Source organism: Pelodiscus sinensis, chromosome 2 (assembly GCF_049634645.1).
Source record: "Pelodiscus sinensis isolate JC-2024 chromosome 2, ASM4963464v1, whole genome shotgun sequence".
Lineage (NCBI taxonomy): Eukaryota > Metazoa > Chordata > Testudines > Trionychidae > Pelodiscus > Pelodiscus sinensis.
In genome coordinates this window covers 81196634-81216773 of record NC_134712.1, presented here as the reverse complement: position 1 = coordinate 81216773, position 20140 = coordinate 81196634, and the positions used below count along the sequence as shown (strand labels likewise).

The 20140-nt window shown below is 42.8% G+C and overlaps 1 protein-coding gene across 3 annotated transcripts in view; it reads right to left on the bottom strand.

The window, feature by feature from the left end:
* Positions 1-20140, bottom strand: part of SMCHD1 (structural maintenance of chromosomes flexible hinge domain containing 1) — a 202347-nt gene that overhangs the window by 23244 nt on the left and 158963 nt on the right. For all 3 annotated transcript variants that reach the window (XR_012901535.1, XM_075920926.1, XM_075920925.1), the window contains exons 43-45: positions 13533-13642; positions 7695-7765; positions 6138-6309 (exon numbers count right to left, since the gene is read on the bottom strand). Coding sequence is in view for 2 of the 3 variants with exons in the window: in XM_075920926.1 (XP_075777041.1) it covers positions 6138-6309; positions 7695-7765; positions 13533-13642 (353 nt within the window). In the remaining variant the exon portion in view is untranslated. The remainder of the gene's footprint in view (positions 1-6137; positions 6310-7694; positions 7766-13532; positions 13643-20140) is intronic.

The following is a 20140-nucleotide window of genomic DNA, read 5'->3' as shown; positions in this document are numbered from 1 at the left end:
GCTGCTGTATCAGCCACATCCATTGCAGCCTGGAGAGCTGTTTTTGCTATGGATTGGCCCTCTTTGATAATGACTTGCAGATGAGGACTCTTGTCTTCAGGAAGGTCCTGCAAGAGGTCTTGTAATCTGGAATAATTGGCATGATCATAATTAGCCTAAAGGGAGTGTAATTAGATATTCTGAACTGTAGGGTGATGGTGGAATATACTTCCCTCCTGAAGAGATCAAGTTGTTTATGTTCTTTTTCTTGAGGCGTAAACTTGTATTGAGGGTACTTTGATCTGTGATGAACAGAGTCCACGACCAATGAATTCGGGTAGGGATGTCAGAAAAGAAAACCCATCATCATTTAGCTGGGACAAAATACTTTCTATCTGCTCTCAGGCTGGTGGGAGGAATAGAGGCTGGCATCTGCCAGAGTACATCTGATGGCTCCATAATAGCCTCATTGACAGGTAAAGCTATCTTGGAGGACATAGCAGGTTGTAATATTTTAAATAATTTGTATTGTTTATCTTGCACTTCTTGGAGTGTAATGTCCTCCAATTGAGCTACTTGCTTGAATAATTCTTGGAACTGTTTCAGGTCGTCCACTGGTAGAGAAGACCATGATAAAAAAACGCCTCATCTGGCAAAGCAGAAGATTGCAGGGCCTGCGAAGAGGTCTCTGACATGGTTTGAGCTAAGTTTTCATCATTGTCTGCTGGATCCACCTGGGTTTGTTGAAGGAGGGGAACGAAATGGTGATGATCAGGGCTCGACAAACTACTGAATCTACTCACCCGTGGCGAGTAGATTTCAGCCCAGCGCCCCGTTTACCGGTGGCGCGCGCATGCACAATGTGGCTCTTGCGCATGCGCAGTGCGGGGCTGGTGAGCTTTTGCTGCCATTTGTCAAGCCCTGGTGATGATTATGGAGTGGCAGTGGGAGACCATGTAGCTGTATGCGCTGGTAAAAACCCAATGGGTTCTGTCCAGATAAAAGGCTAATATCCTCCTTATATCCATCATCATCTTGTCTAGTCCGATGTAGTTTAGGATTGCAGGGTGCAGGGAGGAAGGAGAACTGGAGATGAATGGCTGATTAACAGGAAATTCAGAAGACACCTTAGGTAGAAACTTTGAATGTTGTTGTAATGATACCTTTTACTTGGAAAACACTGTAAAAGGAGAGTTGGAGAACTGCGGGATTTGATGACAGACTCTGAAACAAAATTTCTTGTGCTTTGTTAGTGGCAGTTTCAAAGGAATATACTTATGGAATGCTGAGGACTCATGAGTCCACCTCCTATTCATAACTGGGAAAAGTGTCTGCTGAGGTCATCTGTCACAGTATTTTGAAGACCTGGAAGGTAAGAAGCTGAGATGACTATTTGGTCAGCTATTCACCAATTTCAGATCTATATCACTTTGGAATATAGCGTGTGGGAATGTGTCCCAACCTAATGATTGATATAAAATACGTAGGCTACGTTGTCTCTCATGATCTTGACTGACCTGCCTCTGATCACCATGGCTGACACCGGCAGACTGTGCTCCTTGGACTTGTGCTTGAGCTTGTACTTCCGAGCGAGGGCATCTGGGTTAACACAGAACTTCTCAGTCAACCTGCTATCACTCACAGAGCCAATGTTGCATTTAGGATCAGTCCCTGTAGGGAAGCCATCTTAGTACTCACAAGTATGCTGCTTGTGCACAAAATGGATTTTTGGTGGGTGCACCGATGCTGACTGAGAAGGGCCCACGAAGGCACTTAATGCCAGTGTCAATCACAAGATAAGTATTTAAACCCTGGGCAAGGGAGAGGGGGATGCCCAGAGAGGAGAAGTCTAAAGGAGAACTAAGTGACTGAACAAATGAAAAACAACTAAAACTATGTAAAAGAAAACTACATACAACAGAGACAAGTTTTCTGAAATAGGGGTTCCAATTTTGGCCATGTGTTGGTTCGTGAGAACTGGAGCAATATCAACCTGCAGAGCTTCTTAAAGCCTCAGATGGTGCCATATGAACAACACGTGTAATCCACAAAGACTACCATGAGCAGTTCTGGCTCTGGTATATGGCATGCATACGCACCACAATTGAAATCCACATGGACCATCACTTGCTGTGTAAATATATTTTTCCTTTCAGAAAACTAATCATTGAGGGAAGAATCTTTTAAGGTGGTGAAGTGAAACATTTAAAATAAGGTCCAATACCTTGTTGCTAGGCAAATTATGTTTAAGCCTCCTGTAAGCAATAGTTCCATGAAACTGCATTATTCCATTTCTGCTTCATATCACTCAGAACAGGCAGTCCCCGGGTTACGTACAAGATAGGGACTGTAGGTTTGTTCTTAAGTTGAATCTGTATGTAAGTCAGAACTGGCTTCCAGATTCAGCCGCTGCTGGTCAGTTTCAGCAGCGGCTGAATCAGGGCGCCTGCGACAGAGCAGCTAGGGTGCTGCTGGGTTGCTCCAGTAGCGCCGCTCCTTGGCGCTACTGGACCAACCCAGCAGCACCCCAGCTGCTCTGCCCCAGGCTTCCCCAAGTCAGCCGCTGCTGAAACTGACCAGCGGCTGACTACAGGAAGCCCGAGGCAGAGTTGCTCTGCCCCGGGGCTTCCAGGAATCAGCCTCTGATCAGTTTCAACAGGCTGAATCTGGACGCCAGTTCTATACAGATTCAACTTAAGAACCCCAGGCGTCCCCAAGTCAGCTGCTGCTGAAACTGATCAGTGGCTGATTCCAGGAAGCCCGGGGCAGAGCAACTCTGCCTCGGGCTTCCTGTAGTCAGCGCTGGTCAGTTTCAGCAGCGGCTGACTTGGGGACGCCTGGGGCAGAGCAGCTGGGGTGCTGCTGGGTTGGTCCAGTAGCGCCAAGGAGCGGCGCTACTGGAGCAACCCAGCAGCACCCCAGCTGCTCTGTCGCAGGCGCCCTGATTCAGCCGCTGCTGAAACTGACCAGCAGCGGCTGAATCAGGACGCCTGGGGCAGAGCAGCTGGGGTGCTGCCGGGTTGGTCCAGTAGCGCTCAGAGCAGCGCTGCGGGACCAACCGGCAGTGCCCCAGCTGCTCTACCACAGGCGTCCAGAGAAAAGCCTGGTCTGCTGGGGGAAGGGGGGGCGGGAGCGTACTATCTGCCCCCCCTCCCCCAGCAGACCAGGGAGACGCGGGCGGTGGACCGAGATGCACTGCGGTCCCGCCGCCCAGGTCCTCCGCGGCTTTGCTCCGCGTCTCCAGCAGACCAGGGAGACGGGGAGCAAAGCCAGGGAACATGCTGGCAGCGGACAGCCCAGACGCGCCGCGGCTGTCCCGCTGCCGGCGTCCTCAGAGGCTTTGCTCCCCGTCTCCCTGGTCTGCTGGTCTCCAGCAGACCAGGGAGACACAGAGCAAACCCCGTTCGTAACTGCGGATCCGACATAAGTCGGATCCGCGTAACTCGGGGGCTTCCTGTACTAGAACTCACTCTGCATTAAATTCTAACTGGAATAAAGCTGTTTTCCTGTGTAGAAAGACTAAAGCATCAGGTTCTTGTAGAGACTGGAACACAATCAAGTTACCTTCTCTAGAACCACTATCTTCATATTGGTCTGAACGATAACTAGTGATGCTTGTGATGTTATATAATTAAAATATGACCATGTAAACCTTTGTTGCTACCACTGCTATATAATTAGGGATGTAAGATTTTAATCAGTTAAATAAGCTTCAGCTGATTAGTTTCTGTTTGGTTAACCTCTTCTGTCCTGCAGGTGTGTGCTGGCTCCCAGCACACACTGGCTCCCCTCCACACTGAAGCTCTGTAGTATAATACGGCAGAGCTTGCAGCATGGGGTGGCAGGTGGTGCTCTGGGAGCCACAGGAGCACCCCACCACCATCTTTCTCTTAGTTCACTTGGCCAAAAATGGCTAACTATGTAACCTCTAGAATTTTTAACTATTGTATGATTACAGTTTTTAAACCATTTTTTTATATTCCTACACATACTCACAGGTTGAACCTCTTTAGTTCAGAACTATCTGATCTGGAAACATCAGTCATCCGGAATGATTTTCTTTAGCTGGATATCCAGTTTTCATGGGTGTGGCCAAGTTTCCTGTGGTCCCATAATAATGACCAGTCCTAGCTCTCAGTGTTCTGTGCTGTTATTTAGCTCTAATTTACCCCTAAATGTCCTCTAACGGCCCACTAAGCAGTGGAAGTTTTGGTAATGCTATTAGATAATATCGAACCCTATGGTCCGGAAAATTCTCTGGTTCAGCATTGGTCAGGTCCCCAGGGTGCCAGACTAGAGAGGGTCAACCTGTACTGGCAAAAAATCTTGTATAAAATGTGTCATGTAAAATGTTGATGAAAAAGTTGATTTGCTGATTATGCTATTTATACATGCATCATTTTTATATCTAAATTTATTAATATTTGCTCGATACCTGTCTAGCAGAAGTGTATGCTTCTGGGTAATACCCAGAAGGTATTTCACCAGCATATTGTAAATGGAGTATCCAAGTTGATGGCTCATCAACGAATATAATGAACCATGGAAAAAGCCTATTTACACCTAATGGGTTTTCCTGTGAATGTTCTAGTTGAAGTATGGGTACTGGCCTCTGTTATAACTCAGTGAAACATGCCAGCACATGTGACTAAGCCATGCAACTCCAAACATCATCTTGTTACCTATAATTTTCCACAACCTAGAACATGAGTTTCCCTCCACATTCCAGAAACTATAAAAGGCCCTGGGAACACCTCCATTTTGCTTCTTCCTTGCTTTAATCTCTGTACTATTAACTTATATAAATGGAAGTATTCTAACCAAGGGACTGAGGACCTACCAATGATCTTGGAGCAAGCAGAGCCTTAACAAAAGAGCAATGTATTCCATCACCGCTATCCTTCTGATCCAAGAACCCTGCAATTATGGTATGTGTTTGATTCCTTTAATCAATCAGCTCTTACCTTTCTTTTTCATAAATGAATGTTTAGCTACTAGATACTAAAGGATGGGCAACGGCATGTTTACTGCGTAAAATCTGAATTATACATTGACCAGGTTAAGTGGCTGGACCTTTAGGATCAGAAGAACCCTTTGGCTGATAAAAAAGGTTACTAGCTTGTTATTTTGTGGAAAGAAAGTTGGGGCAGAAAAAGAGTGAAACACTTCTTGAAACACTTCTGAAATTGGAGCTGTGCAGATTACTGGAAGAAGAAAAAGAAAAAGAACATAATAGACATCTGGAAATTGAGTTGCAGAGGCAAGCAGCTGCATACCAGAGAGGTTTGGAACTGAAACAGAGGCTGAAAAAGAAATTGAGAGCCATAAACTTTTTGAAACAAAGGGTTTCCACAGTCTAGAGAGACTCTATAAGGTGGGGAGTGACTTCATGATTGGTCTAGAGTGACATGAATTGTCCACAACTTAATACCAGAAAGGTTGGTAATGGAGGAGGAAAAACCAAGGCACACAACAATTACAGTCTGTGCCTTAAAAAGCTGCTTGTAATCCTTAGTCAGGGAGAGAAATTGATCTCATACGGTCTAGGAAATTGGGCTTAGTTTGCATTTTTGTGTAAGTAATTTGCTTTGAGATTGCACTGTACAGATCCTTCATCAGTGCAAGACGGTACAACACTGGGTTAATATTCCAGCAAAGATGCAAGACTGGGGAGTTGAGAAATTTTCTGTTGCCTTCTGTCTGTCCTTGAGTAGCATAGGTAAAGCACTCAAGTAGTTCAGTTGGGTGTGTGGCACCACCTGCTGTCTACTTTGGTGATAACAAGGCCTGAAGAGGCTGGCTGAATCACCAGAAAAGTAGCCTGAAGGAGTCTAGCCTGGCCAGCTGAATAATTGGGAACAAAGTGGTTCCCACTGCTTTCATATGACATTCCAGGGATGACAACTTATCACAATACTCTTACTATTAACACCTATGAAATAGGAAACATTTATATTTTGTGTGATTTCTCTCATTACAGATTTTAGAAGCAAAATTGTCAATGTTCAGTCAAAAAAGTAATTGTATCGTAGTATTTTAAAAAAGGGAGCTTTATACGCAACTTAGAGTAATACATTTTACCTTGGACAAATGTAACAAAAAACATACATAAGCAACATCATAACATTTGATACGGTATCACTACTTTATGAACTTACCTATTTGTCCAGAAAGAGTACTGAAAAGTTTTGGCATGGGTGCTCCAAATACCATTCCTCTGAGTTTGTCCATTGGAGGAGCTTTATTTTGAAGGCCTCCAAACTTTCCATTGCTGCGAATTCTATCTCCTTCTCTAGTCAGTAATGTTGGACAATGTGTGATTTTTACAACCTACATAGGTATAAAAATAAATCTGATAGGTAAAAAGTATGCAGGAATAGTATACCTGCAAAAAGGAAAAACTTACACATCAGCAGTGGTAAGATAGTTGTAGAATTTAGAGTTTTATAGATACTAGGGCTGTTAAAAATGGCGTATTTGTGTAAACGTGGAAATACTGTAACTTTTAGTGGTTACATGTTTACATGCAGTGGGCAGGCAGGAGCCAGTACTCACAGGGTGCTAGCTTTTAAACCATCTCCCCTGGGGACACCAGTTCCGACTCTCCCCTCCTTTCCCCCCCCAACAGAGACAGCAGTGGGAAGGAGGGAAAGGCAGCTCCATGGAAGCCAGCACATGCACAGAGCTGGTTTAAAAGCCGGCTTCCCACATATACTGACTCCCTCCTGCCTCTATCTGGGGTAGCTGCTTCAGTGGGAGGCAGTGGGTGTGTGCAGGTAGCTCTGGGACCTGGCATGTGCAGGGAGATAGCTCCCACATTCCCTCCACCCCTGCCTCTGACAGAGGCAGTAGGGCAGGGGCAGGCAGTTCTGTAGCTCAATTCTGTAGTGCAGCCTGTGCTGGTCATGCCTCCTTTGGTTTACTATCAGAGCTTCTGCCTCTGCAGCAGCAGTTAATGGCAGTTCCCATTGCTCTTGACAGTTTCCTCTGCCTGCTTTATTTTTATACATTTTTTGAGCAATAGTGAGTGACCGCTACCTTGTCTCTGTCTTCTAAATCAAGTACTTAAGACACATGGAGGTTTTTAATCACCCAGATCTACCACAAACTCTTTTCTGCTGGGACACGCCCCCAATCCCCCTAGTCCTCATGAGGTGCAGCTCAGTGTTTCCCAAAATGCTGGGATAAAAGCCAAAGCTCCTTATGTGAAATATCATTCAGTCACTTTGGAAGGTGAATTATGATCTGCCTGTTCACAGACCTCTGACCTTTACACAGAGCAAAGAGCTCACAATCAGACTGGCATGTTTGGTTCATCCCCTCCATTGAGTACTCTCGACTCAGAGCAAAAGAGTAAGAATTTCAGGGAGAGTCCATCAACAAAGAGGACACCATTTGAATAGCTCAACTGTAAACGCCATAATTAATATACTGCAATATTCGTATGGTAGGATTTGGATTTTTTTAAACAAAAAAGTCAGACAATTTTGTCATTGTTGATATTATAGACTACATTCATTGTACTGGAATTTCTGAATGAAAAGCACTTTAGGGCAGATTCTTAGCTAATATAAACTGTCATAGCTATAGTTAAGTTAATGAAGATATGAAAATGTACACCAATTTAGGATCCGTCCTTTTACATTTATATATATACTAAGTCTGTAACCCAACAGGATGTTCTTTAAGCACAAACACTAAGGTACAGTACATACCTCCTTTCTGTAATGATTGGCAGCATCTAAATTGTCAATGATGATAGTGTCTCCTAAGAGCATCCCGAACACTATAAATGTAATACATTTTCAAATGGTGAACTTCAACAATAAAATATTTTCAACAGGTATTAGTCTCTATTAAATTTAATATCCAAAATGAACAGATATTGACAACCCAAAACAATAGCTTAAGGAAAGCAGTACCAATTCTTAACAAAAGCTTGCATAATCATTGACTGGGTTTTTAAAAAATATACGCTATACTATAACTAAGATGTGATACGTATCTTAACTATGAAACAGATTTTTACAATGTAATTCCCTAGCTAAAAAGACAAAGAATGCACAATATAATGAAACTCTGGGTGACATTTAAGATGTAAGAAAACTTTGAATTTAAGTTGTGTAGTGGGAAGGAGGTAAAAGAGACCACCACATATAACCATTTCCTTTCCATTTCAGCCCATTAGAATTTACTATTTTATTTAATTGCAATTTTTATTATATAACAAATGTAACCATATCAAAATCTTGTCCTAGGGTGAAAAAAACATTAACGGGAGGGGGGGGGGAGAGAGATGTCACCACTAAAGCCACTTTTTCCCCCAGAACCTTCTGTTCTGGCGGAGGTGACAGTCATCAAAAAGGCCATCTTCATGAATAGGATCAAGAGGGGACAGATAGCTATTGGGTCAAAGGGAGATCGCATAGAACACTTATGTTCTAAGTTCAGATCACAAACAGGAGAAGGTCCTTTAAACTGAAGGACAAGTTTCCTCAACCCCTTCAAAAAACTATGTGGTGGAATGAGTGAACTCTGAGACATGCTAAAGCGAGAAAGGAAAGGCCATTAAGAGAAGTCAAGGAGATTCTGATGGAACACAGATAATGCTATCTTTTTCAATTCTAGAAAGTAGCCCAGAACAGCTGAGTGGAAAGAATGAATGGATGAAACATGTTGTTGATCATATCAATGGTCTATTCTCTTCTATTTTAGAGGGTAAGAATATCATGTGGAATTTTTCCTATTGTTCATCAACAGCACTTGTTTGTACCTATGCATAACAGAAAGTCTCAAGACAAACAGGGAGATGTGAAATGGATAGAAGGCTGCAAATAGCCAGGTACATCAGGTAAGCATAGCAGGAAGTAAGGATATCAGATTTGTCTTGGCCATGTTAGAAGTAAGAATTAGAGGTAAGGAAGTAATTCTCCCCTCCCCACAATCTCTGATATAAGGAAGGCATCTCCCAGTGAGTGATGGCCTAGCATTCCTCTTGAACAAAGCTATCTGAACTTCTTGTTGAAATTTGTAGCAGCGAAAAGGTCCACTTCTGGAAACCCCCAGGCTAGAAAGACATGTTTGAAGAATCCCATTTAATCATTTGAGAAAAACCTGTGAAGAGCATTAACTATGGTGTTTTCTATGCCTAGAAATTGTGTCATGGAAATGACAATGTGATTGGCTATATACCAGTTCTATAGCTTTATTTCTTTGGCAAAAAGAGAAGGGGATCTTGGTCCTCCTTGATGACTGATATAAACTGTCTCCAAAGTTGGACACAATTACTTATCAAACTCTTCAGGCTTGCTTGAAATCATTGCAAAAATATGTGATAAGAGTTGTGAACCTATCCAGGGGGAGATAAGCTCTGACTAATACTGGATATAGGGATGCCTCTATGGATTCTATTCTCTGTAGAGGGATCAATCAATGCAGACTTCTTGATGCTGAGCTGGAGACCTAGCCTGAGGAACAGGGACATAAGAACAGCCATACTGGATTAGACCAAAGGTCCATCTAGCCCAGTGTTCTATCTTCTGACAGTGGCCAATATCATATGCCCCAAAGAGAGTGAACAGGAAATCATCAACCGATCACTTTCCTGTCATCCATTTCCAGCCTCTGACAAACAGAGGCTAGGGACACCATTCCTACCCATCCTGGCTAATAAGTGTTGGTGGGCAAATTTATCTAGTCCACGAATTTATCTAGTCCTTTCTTGAACCCTGTTAAAGTCCTGGTCTTCACAACAACCTCTGGAAAGGAGTTCCACAGGTTGACCATGTGCTGTGTGAAGAAAAACTTCCTTTTATTTGTTTTTAACCTGCTATCTATTATTTTCATTTGATGAACCCTAGTTCCCATAAGAACAAATAAGTAACTTTTTCTTACTCACTTTCTCCATGCCTGTTCATGATTTTATAGCCCTCTATAATATCCCGCCTTAGTCTCCTCTTTTTAAAGCTGAAAAGTCCCAGTCTTTTTAATCTATCTTCATATGGCACTCGTTCCAAACCCGTAATCATTTTTGTTGCCTTTTTTGGAACCTTTTCCAGTACCAATATATCTTTTTTTAGATGAGGTGACCACGTCTGTAAACAGTATTCAAAATGTGGGCTTACCATGGATTTATATAGAGGCAATAAGATATTCTCTTATTCTCTATCCCTTTTTTAAAAATGATTCCTAACATCCTGTTTACTTTTTGACTGGTGTTGCACATTGAGCAGTTTTTCTCAGAGAACTATCCACAGTGACTCTCGGATCTCTTTCTTGAGTGGTTAAGGCTATCTTAAAGGTGAAAAGAATGTCATAAACCAAACATTGATCAGTAAATCATGGAGGCAGGGAAAGACTGTTATTGGCTTTTGATGAAGGTAGGTTGTGACCAATGACAGCACCTTTGAAAATACTATTGGAGCAAAGTCGAAATGGGAGTACTTGACATTGGAAGTGGTCCTGGCTGACCAGAAAGTGAACATGACATTTATAGAATGTCCAAAAGATTCATGGACCTCCTCTAGTTGGATCTGCAATGAGCCTGCAATCTGCTTCGTGTTATCCTGCAATTCTTTGAAATCATGGCCAGGGAATGAGAAAAAGGCATCACAGCCTCAAGGTGATAGTGGTGGGTGCAAAAGATTCCTCTTGAAACTGAGGAGTCTGGAGAAAGGGAACTGCCTGTTCCAACGCTGTTGATAAGTGTCCCCAGGGTCTCCTTATGACCAGTCATGGGGAACTATAAAGCACTGCCGGTGTCACCCATTGACGTTCACACTTCAGAGAAGTGAGAGCATGCTCTTCTCATGAACAGTCTCTCCCCCTGTATCAGGGAGGGAGCCTTTGTAATGATAAGGGGAATACTGTTGAGAGACATAGAAAATCAGATGAGAAATTCTTCACAATGTTCTCGAAGATGCCCTACATCTTGCTCCAAAACTGGTGGAGAATCCAGTGATATCAGAGACACTAGTAATTCTGGTGACCATGACAATCCTGGTACTGACTTGTGCTTGGTACTCAGTACAAGGGGAGATACTGGCTCAGAGACATGTAGATCTTTCAAGTACCTAAAGTCCTGCAGTAGCAGGTAAGATAAGGGAAAAAGAAGAAGGATCTGCATTATTGAGTCCTTTGTAGAACTGTCAGTACCAATAACACTGAATGCCTCAAAGAGTGTGAAGCCTGAAGCACTTTAACCTCTTGTGGTATTGACGTGGTCATATGGCTAGGTACTCCAGACTGAATATGAGTGTCTATTACTGCCCTGCTAGTATCAGGACTATTTCTCCTTGTTCCTCTGGTCACACTTAGGTGGTACAAAAGTATTTTTAAACACCAAAGCATGTTTGGAACTGTAATTATTAGATGAACTCAGGGCCTTGGAGATCTATCAGTACAGAAGGAGTCTGAAGTCTCAATAGTACCAACACAGGGATGGCAGCTCAGAAACAACTACTTTCAGTGGAGACAGATCTTTTTGAGATAGACTGTCTATGAAGGAACTGGAAGTCCTTTTCAGTATCCTATGATGATTTCTCCCTCAAAGATCTGGGTGAATGTGCTGCTAAGACAGATGGGGCAATAAGCTCACCTGGTGGCTGATGCACAGAGTGGATCCCTGACCAGGATCAAAGACAGGATGAATACAGTGCTCCATCTTGAAAAGTCTGAATCTGATGTATCAACTTTATTCTAGTCCACTCTTAATAGCGGTACAGAAATTATACTTTAAAGGGATGTGTATGTACCTCTGACAGCTAATATAACAAGAATGTTTGTCACTGAGCAGAATAGCGTTTGGGTAAGTGAGACAATGCTTGAATCTTGGTGATCCTGACATACCATTAAGAGAAGAAGTAGGAAGAGGAAAAATGGGGGAACAAAATAGAGCCCCTCCAAATGAAAGAAACTCAACACCACACGAATAAGGGCTAAACTAAATTAGAAAGCAAGTGGGCCTGCTAAACACTCCATTTCCAGCCCCAGCTCTTCCTCCCTGCCCTTGTTCCCCCCCCCAACCCCTTCCATCTCCACCACCAGCCCTGGCTCAACTCCCCACAACCGCCAAGGAGGGGGGCTAGGGCAAGGCCCCCCTGGATCACCAGAGAGAGAGAGAGAGGCCCCCCGGAATCTGGGGAGAAGTGGAGAGGCTGCTAAGCTTTCCTCCCCTCTCCCCAGAGCACCGAAAAAGGGGGGGAAGGGAGAAGCCTTGCAGCTTGTGGCTTCTGCTTCCCCCGAGCACGGGTGGGGGGGAGGAAAAAGGTCACGTGCTTCCTGGAGCCATGCAGCTTACAGCTTCACCCCCTCCTTCCCACCAGAGCTCAGGGGAGGGGAGAGGCTGTGCAGCTCAGGCTCTTCCCCTCGGAGCAGGGGGGAGGGGGAAAAGCCATGCAGTTCCGGCTAGGGTTGCTATATGGTTTAAGCAAAAATACCAAACCCCCCTTCCCCTCAAAAAACAAACAAAAAAAAAAAACACACCCACCGGGGAAAAAATTCGGGGGGGGGGGGGGGGGGGGGGGGAAGGAGGAAATGAGAGGAAGACCAAAGTTGTTGAGGGGAAAAAAAAAAAAAAAAAAAAGTTCCTAAGAGTTATTAAGCAAATAAACAAACAAACCAAAACAGCATTAAAACAGCATGGCCCCTCTAAGTGCATGCAGTGTCAGAACAAGGGATAGGAAGAGAAAAGGTTGAGCACTAAGACTCAGGGAAAGCATTGCTTCCCCATGCTCAGGTCTTTAGGCTTTTTGCCAGCGGCCATCTTGTTTTCCTGGTCGAGCCAGAAGGGAGCTTCCCAGCGGAACCAGGTAATGGGTCGGTCCGTCTCTAGGCCCTGTTGCTGAGTGTGTTGTAGGTGATACCAAACATTTTAGGTGTCCGGTATTTTCTGCATTTTTTTTAACCGGACAGGGAGGTGAAAATACTGGACTGTCCAGGTCAATACTGGACACCTGGCAACCCTAGTTCTGGCCCCCATCCCAGAGCACTGGGAGAGGGGGAAGGCGCTGTGTGGCTTCAGCATCCCCTTGGAGAACCGGGGAGGGGAAGGGGGAAGAGGAAAGGTGCCATGCAGCTTCCTCTCCCTCCCCCCTGCAAGCACTGGGGAGTCAAGGAGAGGAAAGACAGCACAACTTTGGCTTCCCACAGAGCACCGGGGGTGTGCGTGTGTCACTCGGGGCCTTCTCAGACCCCATACAGCAGCCAAGCACAGGGGAAAGGGGAGGGAGGGAGGCAGAGGTGGGATGCAAAGTGACATGATGACATCACTCATCACACACACACACACACACACACACACACACACACACACACACACACACACACACACACACACACAACAAAAAGAGAATTACTATCAAGAATGAAGATTAGTAATAGTGGTCATTGTAAAAATTTTGTCTTTTACAAATAATTAACATTCTCTCCAACATAAGTTATGTGATTCATTTGGTAACATTTGTAAAGATTTTAAGAGAGGTTAATTTTATCATTTGTTATGGTTTCTGCATCTTCTCTGTTTATAAATTAAGTATTTCTTTAGTGATGTTTACCTATCTGACAATGTTCTAAATTCTCTGGAAATGTTAACAAATCTCTCGCAAATACAGGGTTTCCAATAGGTCTGAAATGATTTCTTCCATTTCGTAAGTGAGGTAAAGTCCTGGTTAAAAAAAAAAAAAAGAGACAAATTATGTTTGATTTTATTCTGCCATTGTTTGACTTGCTAATAAAAAAAACAGACAACTATATTTGATTTATATATAAACACTTCAATACCAGAAGCTGGAAGTTTCCAACATTAATTAAAATGCAAAATACATATATTCCGAGGAAACCCAAATTCTTAGGGATATATGAAAGACAGTTACTCATTTCTGTAACTGGTATTCTTCGAGATGTGTTGCTCATGTCCATTTACCATAGGTGTGGGTGCTCGCCACATGCTCCACTGCCTGAAGTCTTTGCCTGAATAGTATCCACAGGTGACCTGGTCCAGCACCCCGTGGAGTGATGCACAAAGGCCACACTATATAGGGCACTCCATGGGCCCTTCCTTCTTCAGTTCCTTCTTGCTGGACCTCTAACATAGGGGAAGGAGGGTGGAAAGTTGAATGGACTTGAGCAACATCTCAAAGAACATCATTCATGGAAACAGTTAACTGTCTTTTGAGTGCTTGCTCATGTCCATTCAACGTATGTGACTGCAACCAGTATCTGTGAAGTTGGGTAGGCATTTCAAGGACATACAGACCGCAACACTTTCTACTGAATGCTATGTCGTTCCTAGCATGTTGGATGATGGCATAAAGAGATGTTAATGTGTGCACTGCAGATTACGTTGCTGCATGGCAAACGTCGTGAATTGGAACACTGGGTAGGAAGGCAGACGAAGAAACTTGGGCCCTGGTGGAATGAGCCCTCACCAAATAGGGGCAGCCGAGTACCTGTCAACTCATAACACATGTGAATGCAGGAGGCGATCCACCTAGAGATGCTCTGAAGATCCTGTAAGACCCTTCATCCGATCAGCATAAGCCACAAAAGAGCTGCATGCATTTACGGAAGGGCTTCGTTCTCTCCAGATAGAAAATGAGTGCCCTCTTGATGTCAAAGGCATGGAGATACCTTTCCTCATTCATCTGGATATGGGTTTCTCACAGACAACAGAGACAGTCAGCATGCAGATCACTGACTGGAACAGGCCTGCGGAACGCAGCACAGGCTTTAAAGCTGTGGTATCCAACTAGTTTTGAAGCAGTAGCCACTAAAGTCATATTATTCTGAAAATGTCAATAATTGTGTGAGACTCTCTGAACATACCAATTCTGGTCTTTTAATGTCAACAGCACTTCAACATTGGTTTTAATCAACAGAAATCATCACATTTTGCAGAAATTCAATCAATGGGATACTTGACAAGTTTCACTGCTAAACCTATGAAATCAGGCAAAAACTTTTCACTGACAGCACATCTCAACGTGGCCTCCAAATTTTCATCCGGTAACCATGACCGATACTACATGATAGCAGTTTCATAGGGGATTAATCAGCCCCACGCAGCTTAGAAGGAAAACTGGTCATGACAGAAAATGACACTTCACAAAGCCATGTTGAACCAAACATGGAAAAAAAAATTGGCAACTAGAATTTTCAAAACAGCAAAATGATTCTGTTGCAAAAGTGCATCCATATTGTCAAACACGAATCATTTTTTGATTGATGAGGCTGGCTTTGAAATGTGAGCATATCTTCTTCAAACAAACGTTTGTCCAGACCAAGCAAATTGACAAGGTCTTGAGAATTAGTAATGTTGAACTGAAATTGGTTTTTCCATGAATGGAAATGCCAACATGAAGCTTTTAAAAATCTGCAAAATGCCAGCTGAATTCCATTACCGGGTTTTCAAATCATCTCACTGACAATCAAGGTCATCATGCTCAAATTCAATATCTTCAGCAATTTTCTGCAAATTTGGGACCATGAATTCTCCTACCTTCATTTGAATGATGAATAGCTGTAGCTTTGAAGTGAACTTGTGAATGTGTTGGGCTAGATCACACATCAGCTCCCCCTTTCTCCCTGAAGTTTCAGATTGAGTTCATTCAAATGATAGGTAATATCAGTCAGGAACTGCAAATCAAATTGCCACTGCTTATCTTCAATAGCGGAAAAATTGTCCAGCTTTCCTTTCTTGACAAGCATGTCTCTGATTGGAATAAGCAGTGCAAGGAACTGCTCAAGCACCTTTCCACAACTCAGCCATTGCACATTATCAAAACAGATGATTTCACAGTGCTCAGATTTGATTTCTTTCAAAAATTCCACAAATTGGTGATGGTTCAGAGCACTGCTGCAAATGAAATTCACAATTTTGATCACAATATCCATCAAGTCTTTCAAAGTATCTGTTGCGGACATCTGAGCACAAGGAGCTTCTTGATGCAAATTGCAGGAAAGCAATTTGTTGTTCATTTTATTAGATTGCAGGTGCTCTTTCAGAAGACAGACAAATCTAGAATTTTTTCCCATCATAGTTGGCGCACCTTAGTTGTAACAGAAGTCAATTTTGCTAAAACCAAATCCAAATAATTGGAGACAATTTTGTCAGTCTTATTTTTGCCAGAATTGTTATACGAAAAACTCATTGGCTTTTCATTCACCTCAGTGATGGCATATCCATTTCTCTTGAAATTTACATTTGATGTCCTTCCGATCTTTTTTTTTCCTCTTTGCTGTAGTTTCTGCCCATGATTTGCTGTTTTCTGCATTGACTCGACTCAGTACTAGTGCTTTCACCTGCTTTAGAATTATGCTTTCTAATAACCAACGGATCCACAGATGCAATTATAGAAAAATGAATTCATATTATTCAGTTTCGGCACAAAGCAGAATGCAATATTGTTGGAAGGCCAAAAAAGTACCCTAATTTTTAAAATTCAATATCTCTTGAAGTGTTACACTTAAAAGATTTTTAAAATTTTTATTCAAATGTGTGCTTTGTAAGCTGGATTTTGTTGTGTAGAATGGCCATAACCAGCCATCAAAGACAAAACAAAACCAACCAACCAAAAAAAATATCCACCCCTCAACCAAAACCAAAAAACCACTTTGAGAAGAAATATTTATATACACTACTATATTTACTGGACAACATTTCTGGCCACTGAACAGCCAACATTTGAACCTAATTGCGTGCCCATGATGAACCTGCATTTAAACTGATGGTTGAAATGAATTCTAGGAGAAGAGTAGCAAGTTTCAAAACTCAGCTGCTTTGTACAAAAACAAATAATTTCACACAGAGAACTCAGAATTACTTTCAGAAAGGGTATGATGATAAATACCAATGAAATACTAGTACCTGGAAATACCAGCTGCAGCTTACAATGATTCATGATGATTTCCGGCTTAAGTGGCATATGTAAGCTATTCTGTGAACTGATGGAAGTTTCCATCCAGCAGATGAGTCAAATTAACAGAAAGTGGCTTTAGAACTCAGAAAGATCTTCTGAATTTTTTTTTTAATTCTGGAAATTTTTTGTTTTTTTATTTAACATTTTTTTTTGGAATGCAATGATTTTTGTGGTTTTTTTTGCTCAAGCCAACTATCAACACTCAACTTACCAAATAGCCCCTAGTGGCCTGTGTGTTAAACACCAAAGCTTTAAAGCCAAGGGGAGAATGGGGAGGGGGCATGTCCCTTCCCCAGGCTAAGTCCCTACAGGGCACTAACAAACTGCTAATTTAACTATTTACACTTACCTAATCTACAGGGAAAATATTTACATCTGAATGAACAGATTAGAATCATAGAATAATAGGACTGGAAGGGACCTCGAGAGGTCATCGAGAGGACCAAGCTCTGTCTACACCATCCCTGACAGATGTCTATCTAACCTGTTCTTAAATAGCTCCAGAGAGGGAGGTTCCACCACCTCCCTTGGCAATTTATTCCAATATTTGACCACCCTGACAGTTAGGAATTTTTTCCTAATGTCCAATCTAAACCTCCCCTGCTGCACTTTAAGCCCATTACTCCTTGTCCTGTCCTCAGAAACCAAGAGGAACAAATTTTCTCCTTCCTCCTTGTGACACCCTTTTAGATATTTGAAAACCGCTATCATGTCCCCCCTTAATCTTCTTTTTTCCAAACTAAACAAGCCCAGTTCATGAAACCTGGCTTCATAGGTCATGTTCTCTAAACCTTTAATCATTCTTGTCACTCTTCTCTGTACTCTTTCCAATTTCTCCACATCTTTCTTGAAATGTGGCGCCCAGAACTGGACACAGTACTCCAGCTGAGGCCTAACTAGTGCAGAGTAGAGCGGCAGAATGACTTCACGAGTTTTGCTTACAACACACCTGTTGATACAACCTAGAATCATATTTGCTTTTTTTGCAACCGCATCACACTGTTGACTCATTCAACTTGTGGTCCACTATGACCCCTAGATCTCTTTCCGCCATGCTCCTTCCTAGACAGTCGCTTCCCATCTTGTATGTATGGAACTGATTGTTCCTTCCTAAGTGGAGCACTTTGCATTTCTCTTTATTAAACCTCATCCTGTTTACCTCTGACCATTTCTCTAACTTGCTAAGGTCATTTTGAATTATGTCCCTATCCTCCAAAGAAGTTGCAACCCCACCCAGTTTGGTATCATCTGCAAACTTAAAAAGAGTACTCTCTATCCCAATATCTACATCATTGATGAAGATATTGAACAGTACGGGTCCCAAAACAGACCCTTGCGGAACTCCACTTCTTATCCCTTTCCAGCAGGATTTAGAACCGTTAACAACAACTCTCTGACTACGGTTATCCAGCCAATTATGCACCCACCTTATCGTGGCCCTATCTAAGTTATATTTGCCTAGTTTATCAATAAGAATATCATGCGAGACCGTATCAAATGCCTTACTAAAGTCTAGGTATATGACATCCACCGCTTCTCCCTTATCCACAAGGCTCGTTATCCTATCAAAGAAAGCTATCAGCTTAGTTTGGCATGACTTGTTCTTCACAAACCCATGCTGGCTATTCCCTATCACTTTATTACCTTCCAAGTGTTTGCATATGATTTCCTTAATTACCTGCTCTATTATCTTCTCTGGGACAGACGTTAAACTGACCGGTCTGTAGTTTCCTGGGTTGTTCTTATTCCCCTTTTTATAGATGGGCACAATATTTGCCCTTTTCCAGTCTTCTGGAATCTCCCCTGTCTGCCATGATTTTTCAAAGATCATAGATAAAGGCTCAGATACCTCCTCTATCAGCTCCTTGAGTATCCTGGGATGCATTTCATCAGGACCTGGTGACTTGATGACATCTAACTTTCCTAAGTGATTTTTAACTTGTTCTTTGTATATCCTATCTTCTAAACTTACCCTCTCTCTGCTTGTATTCACTACGTTAGGCACACCTCCAGACTTCTCGGTGAAGACCGAAACAAAGAAGTCATTAAGCATCTCCGCCATTTCCAAGTTTCCTGTTACTGCTTCTCCCTCCTCACTAAGCAGTGGGCCTACCCTGTCCTTGGTCTTCCTCTTGCTTTTAATGTATTTATAAAAGGTCTTCTTGTTTCCCTTTATGCCTGTAGCTAGTTTGATCTCATTTTGTGCCTTTGCCTTTCTAATCTTGCCCCTGCATTCCCGTGTTGCTTGCCTATATTCATCCTTTGTTAGTTGTCCTAGTTTCCATTTTTTATATGACTCCTTTTTTATTTTGAGATCATGCAAGATCTCCTTGTTAAGCCAAGCTGGTCTTTTGCCATATTTTCTATCTTTCCTACACAGCGGAATTGTTTGCTTTTGGGCCCTTAACAACGTCCCTTTGAAATACTTCCAACTCTCCTCAGTTGTTTTTCCCTTCAGTCTTGCTTCCTATGGGACCTTACCTACAAGTTCTCTGAGCTTATCAAAATCTGCCTTCCTGAAATCCATTACCTCAATTGTGCTGGTCTCCCTTCTACCTTTCCTTAAGATCATGAACTCTATTATTTCATGATCACTGTCCCCTATACTGTCTTCCACTTTCAAGTTCTCAACTAGTTCCTCCCTATTTGTTAAAACCAAATCCAGAACAGCTTCTCCTCTGGTAGCTTTTTCAACCTTCTGAAACAGAAAGTTGTCTCCAATGCAGTCCAGAAACTTATTGGATAGCCTTATTGGATTAACTAAAGCTATAGCTAAAGTTGGAGCACTGTCACTGACAGCAAGAAGGAGCTGAGGGAAGCAGAGGTCCAGGGAGCGCCTTATATAGTGCAGCATATGCACACCACTTCAGGGGGCAGTAGATCTGGTCCCCAACAGATACTGCTGAAGGAAAATCTTGTGGCACCAGTGCATGTGATGAGCACATACACCTATGTTGAAAGGACATGAGTAAGCACTCAAAGAAGAGAAGGTTACTCACATTGTGTAGTAACTGAGAAATGGTTGTCCATGTGGGTGCTACACTTTAGGTGTTTTGGCCCCCTGCACTTCTAGTTGGAGACTTAGTAACAGTGCCCTGATTGGCCACGCATGTGCAGCAGCTGTCTCATGCCTCTCCAGGAGGCTACTCTGGGGGCTCAGCCAAACCTCCTTAGTTCCATCTCTACCCCAGAGGATCAAGTCAAACTCCACAGTAGAGGGGAGGAAGGTGGTAGTGGAGCACCCA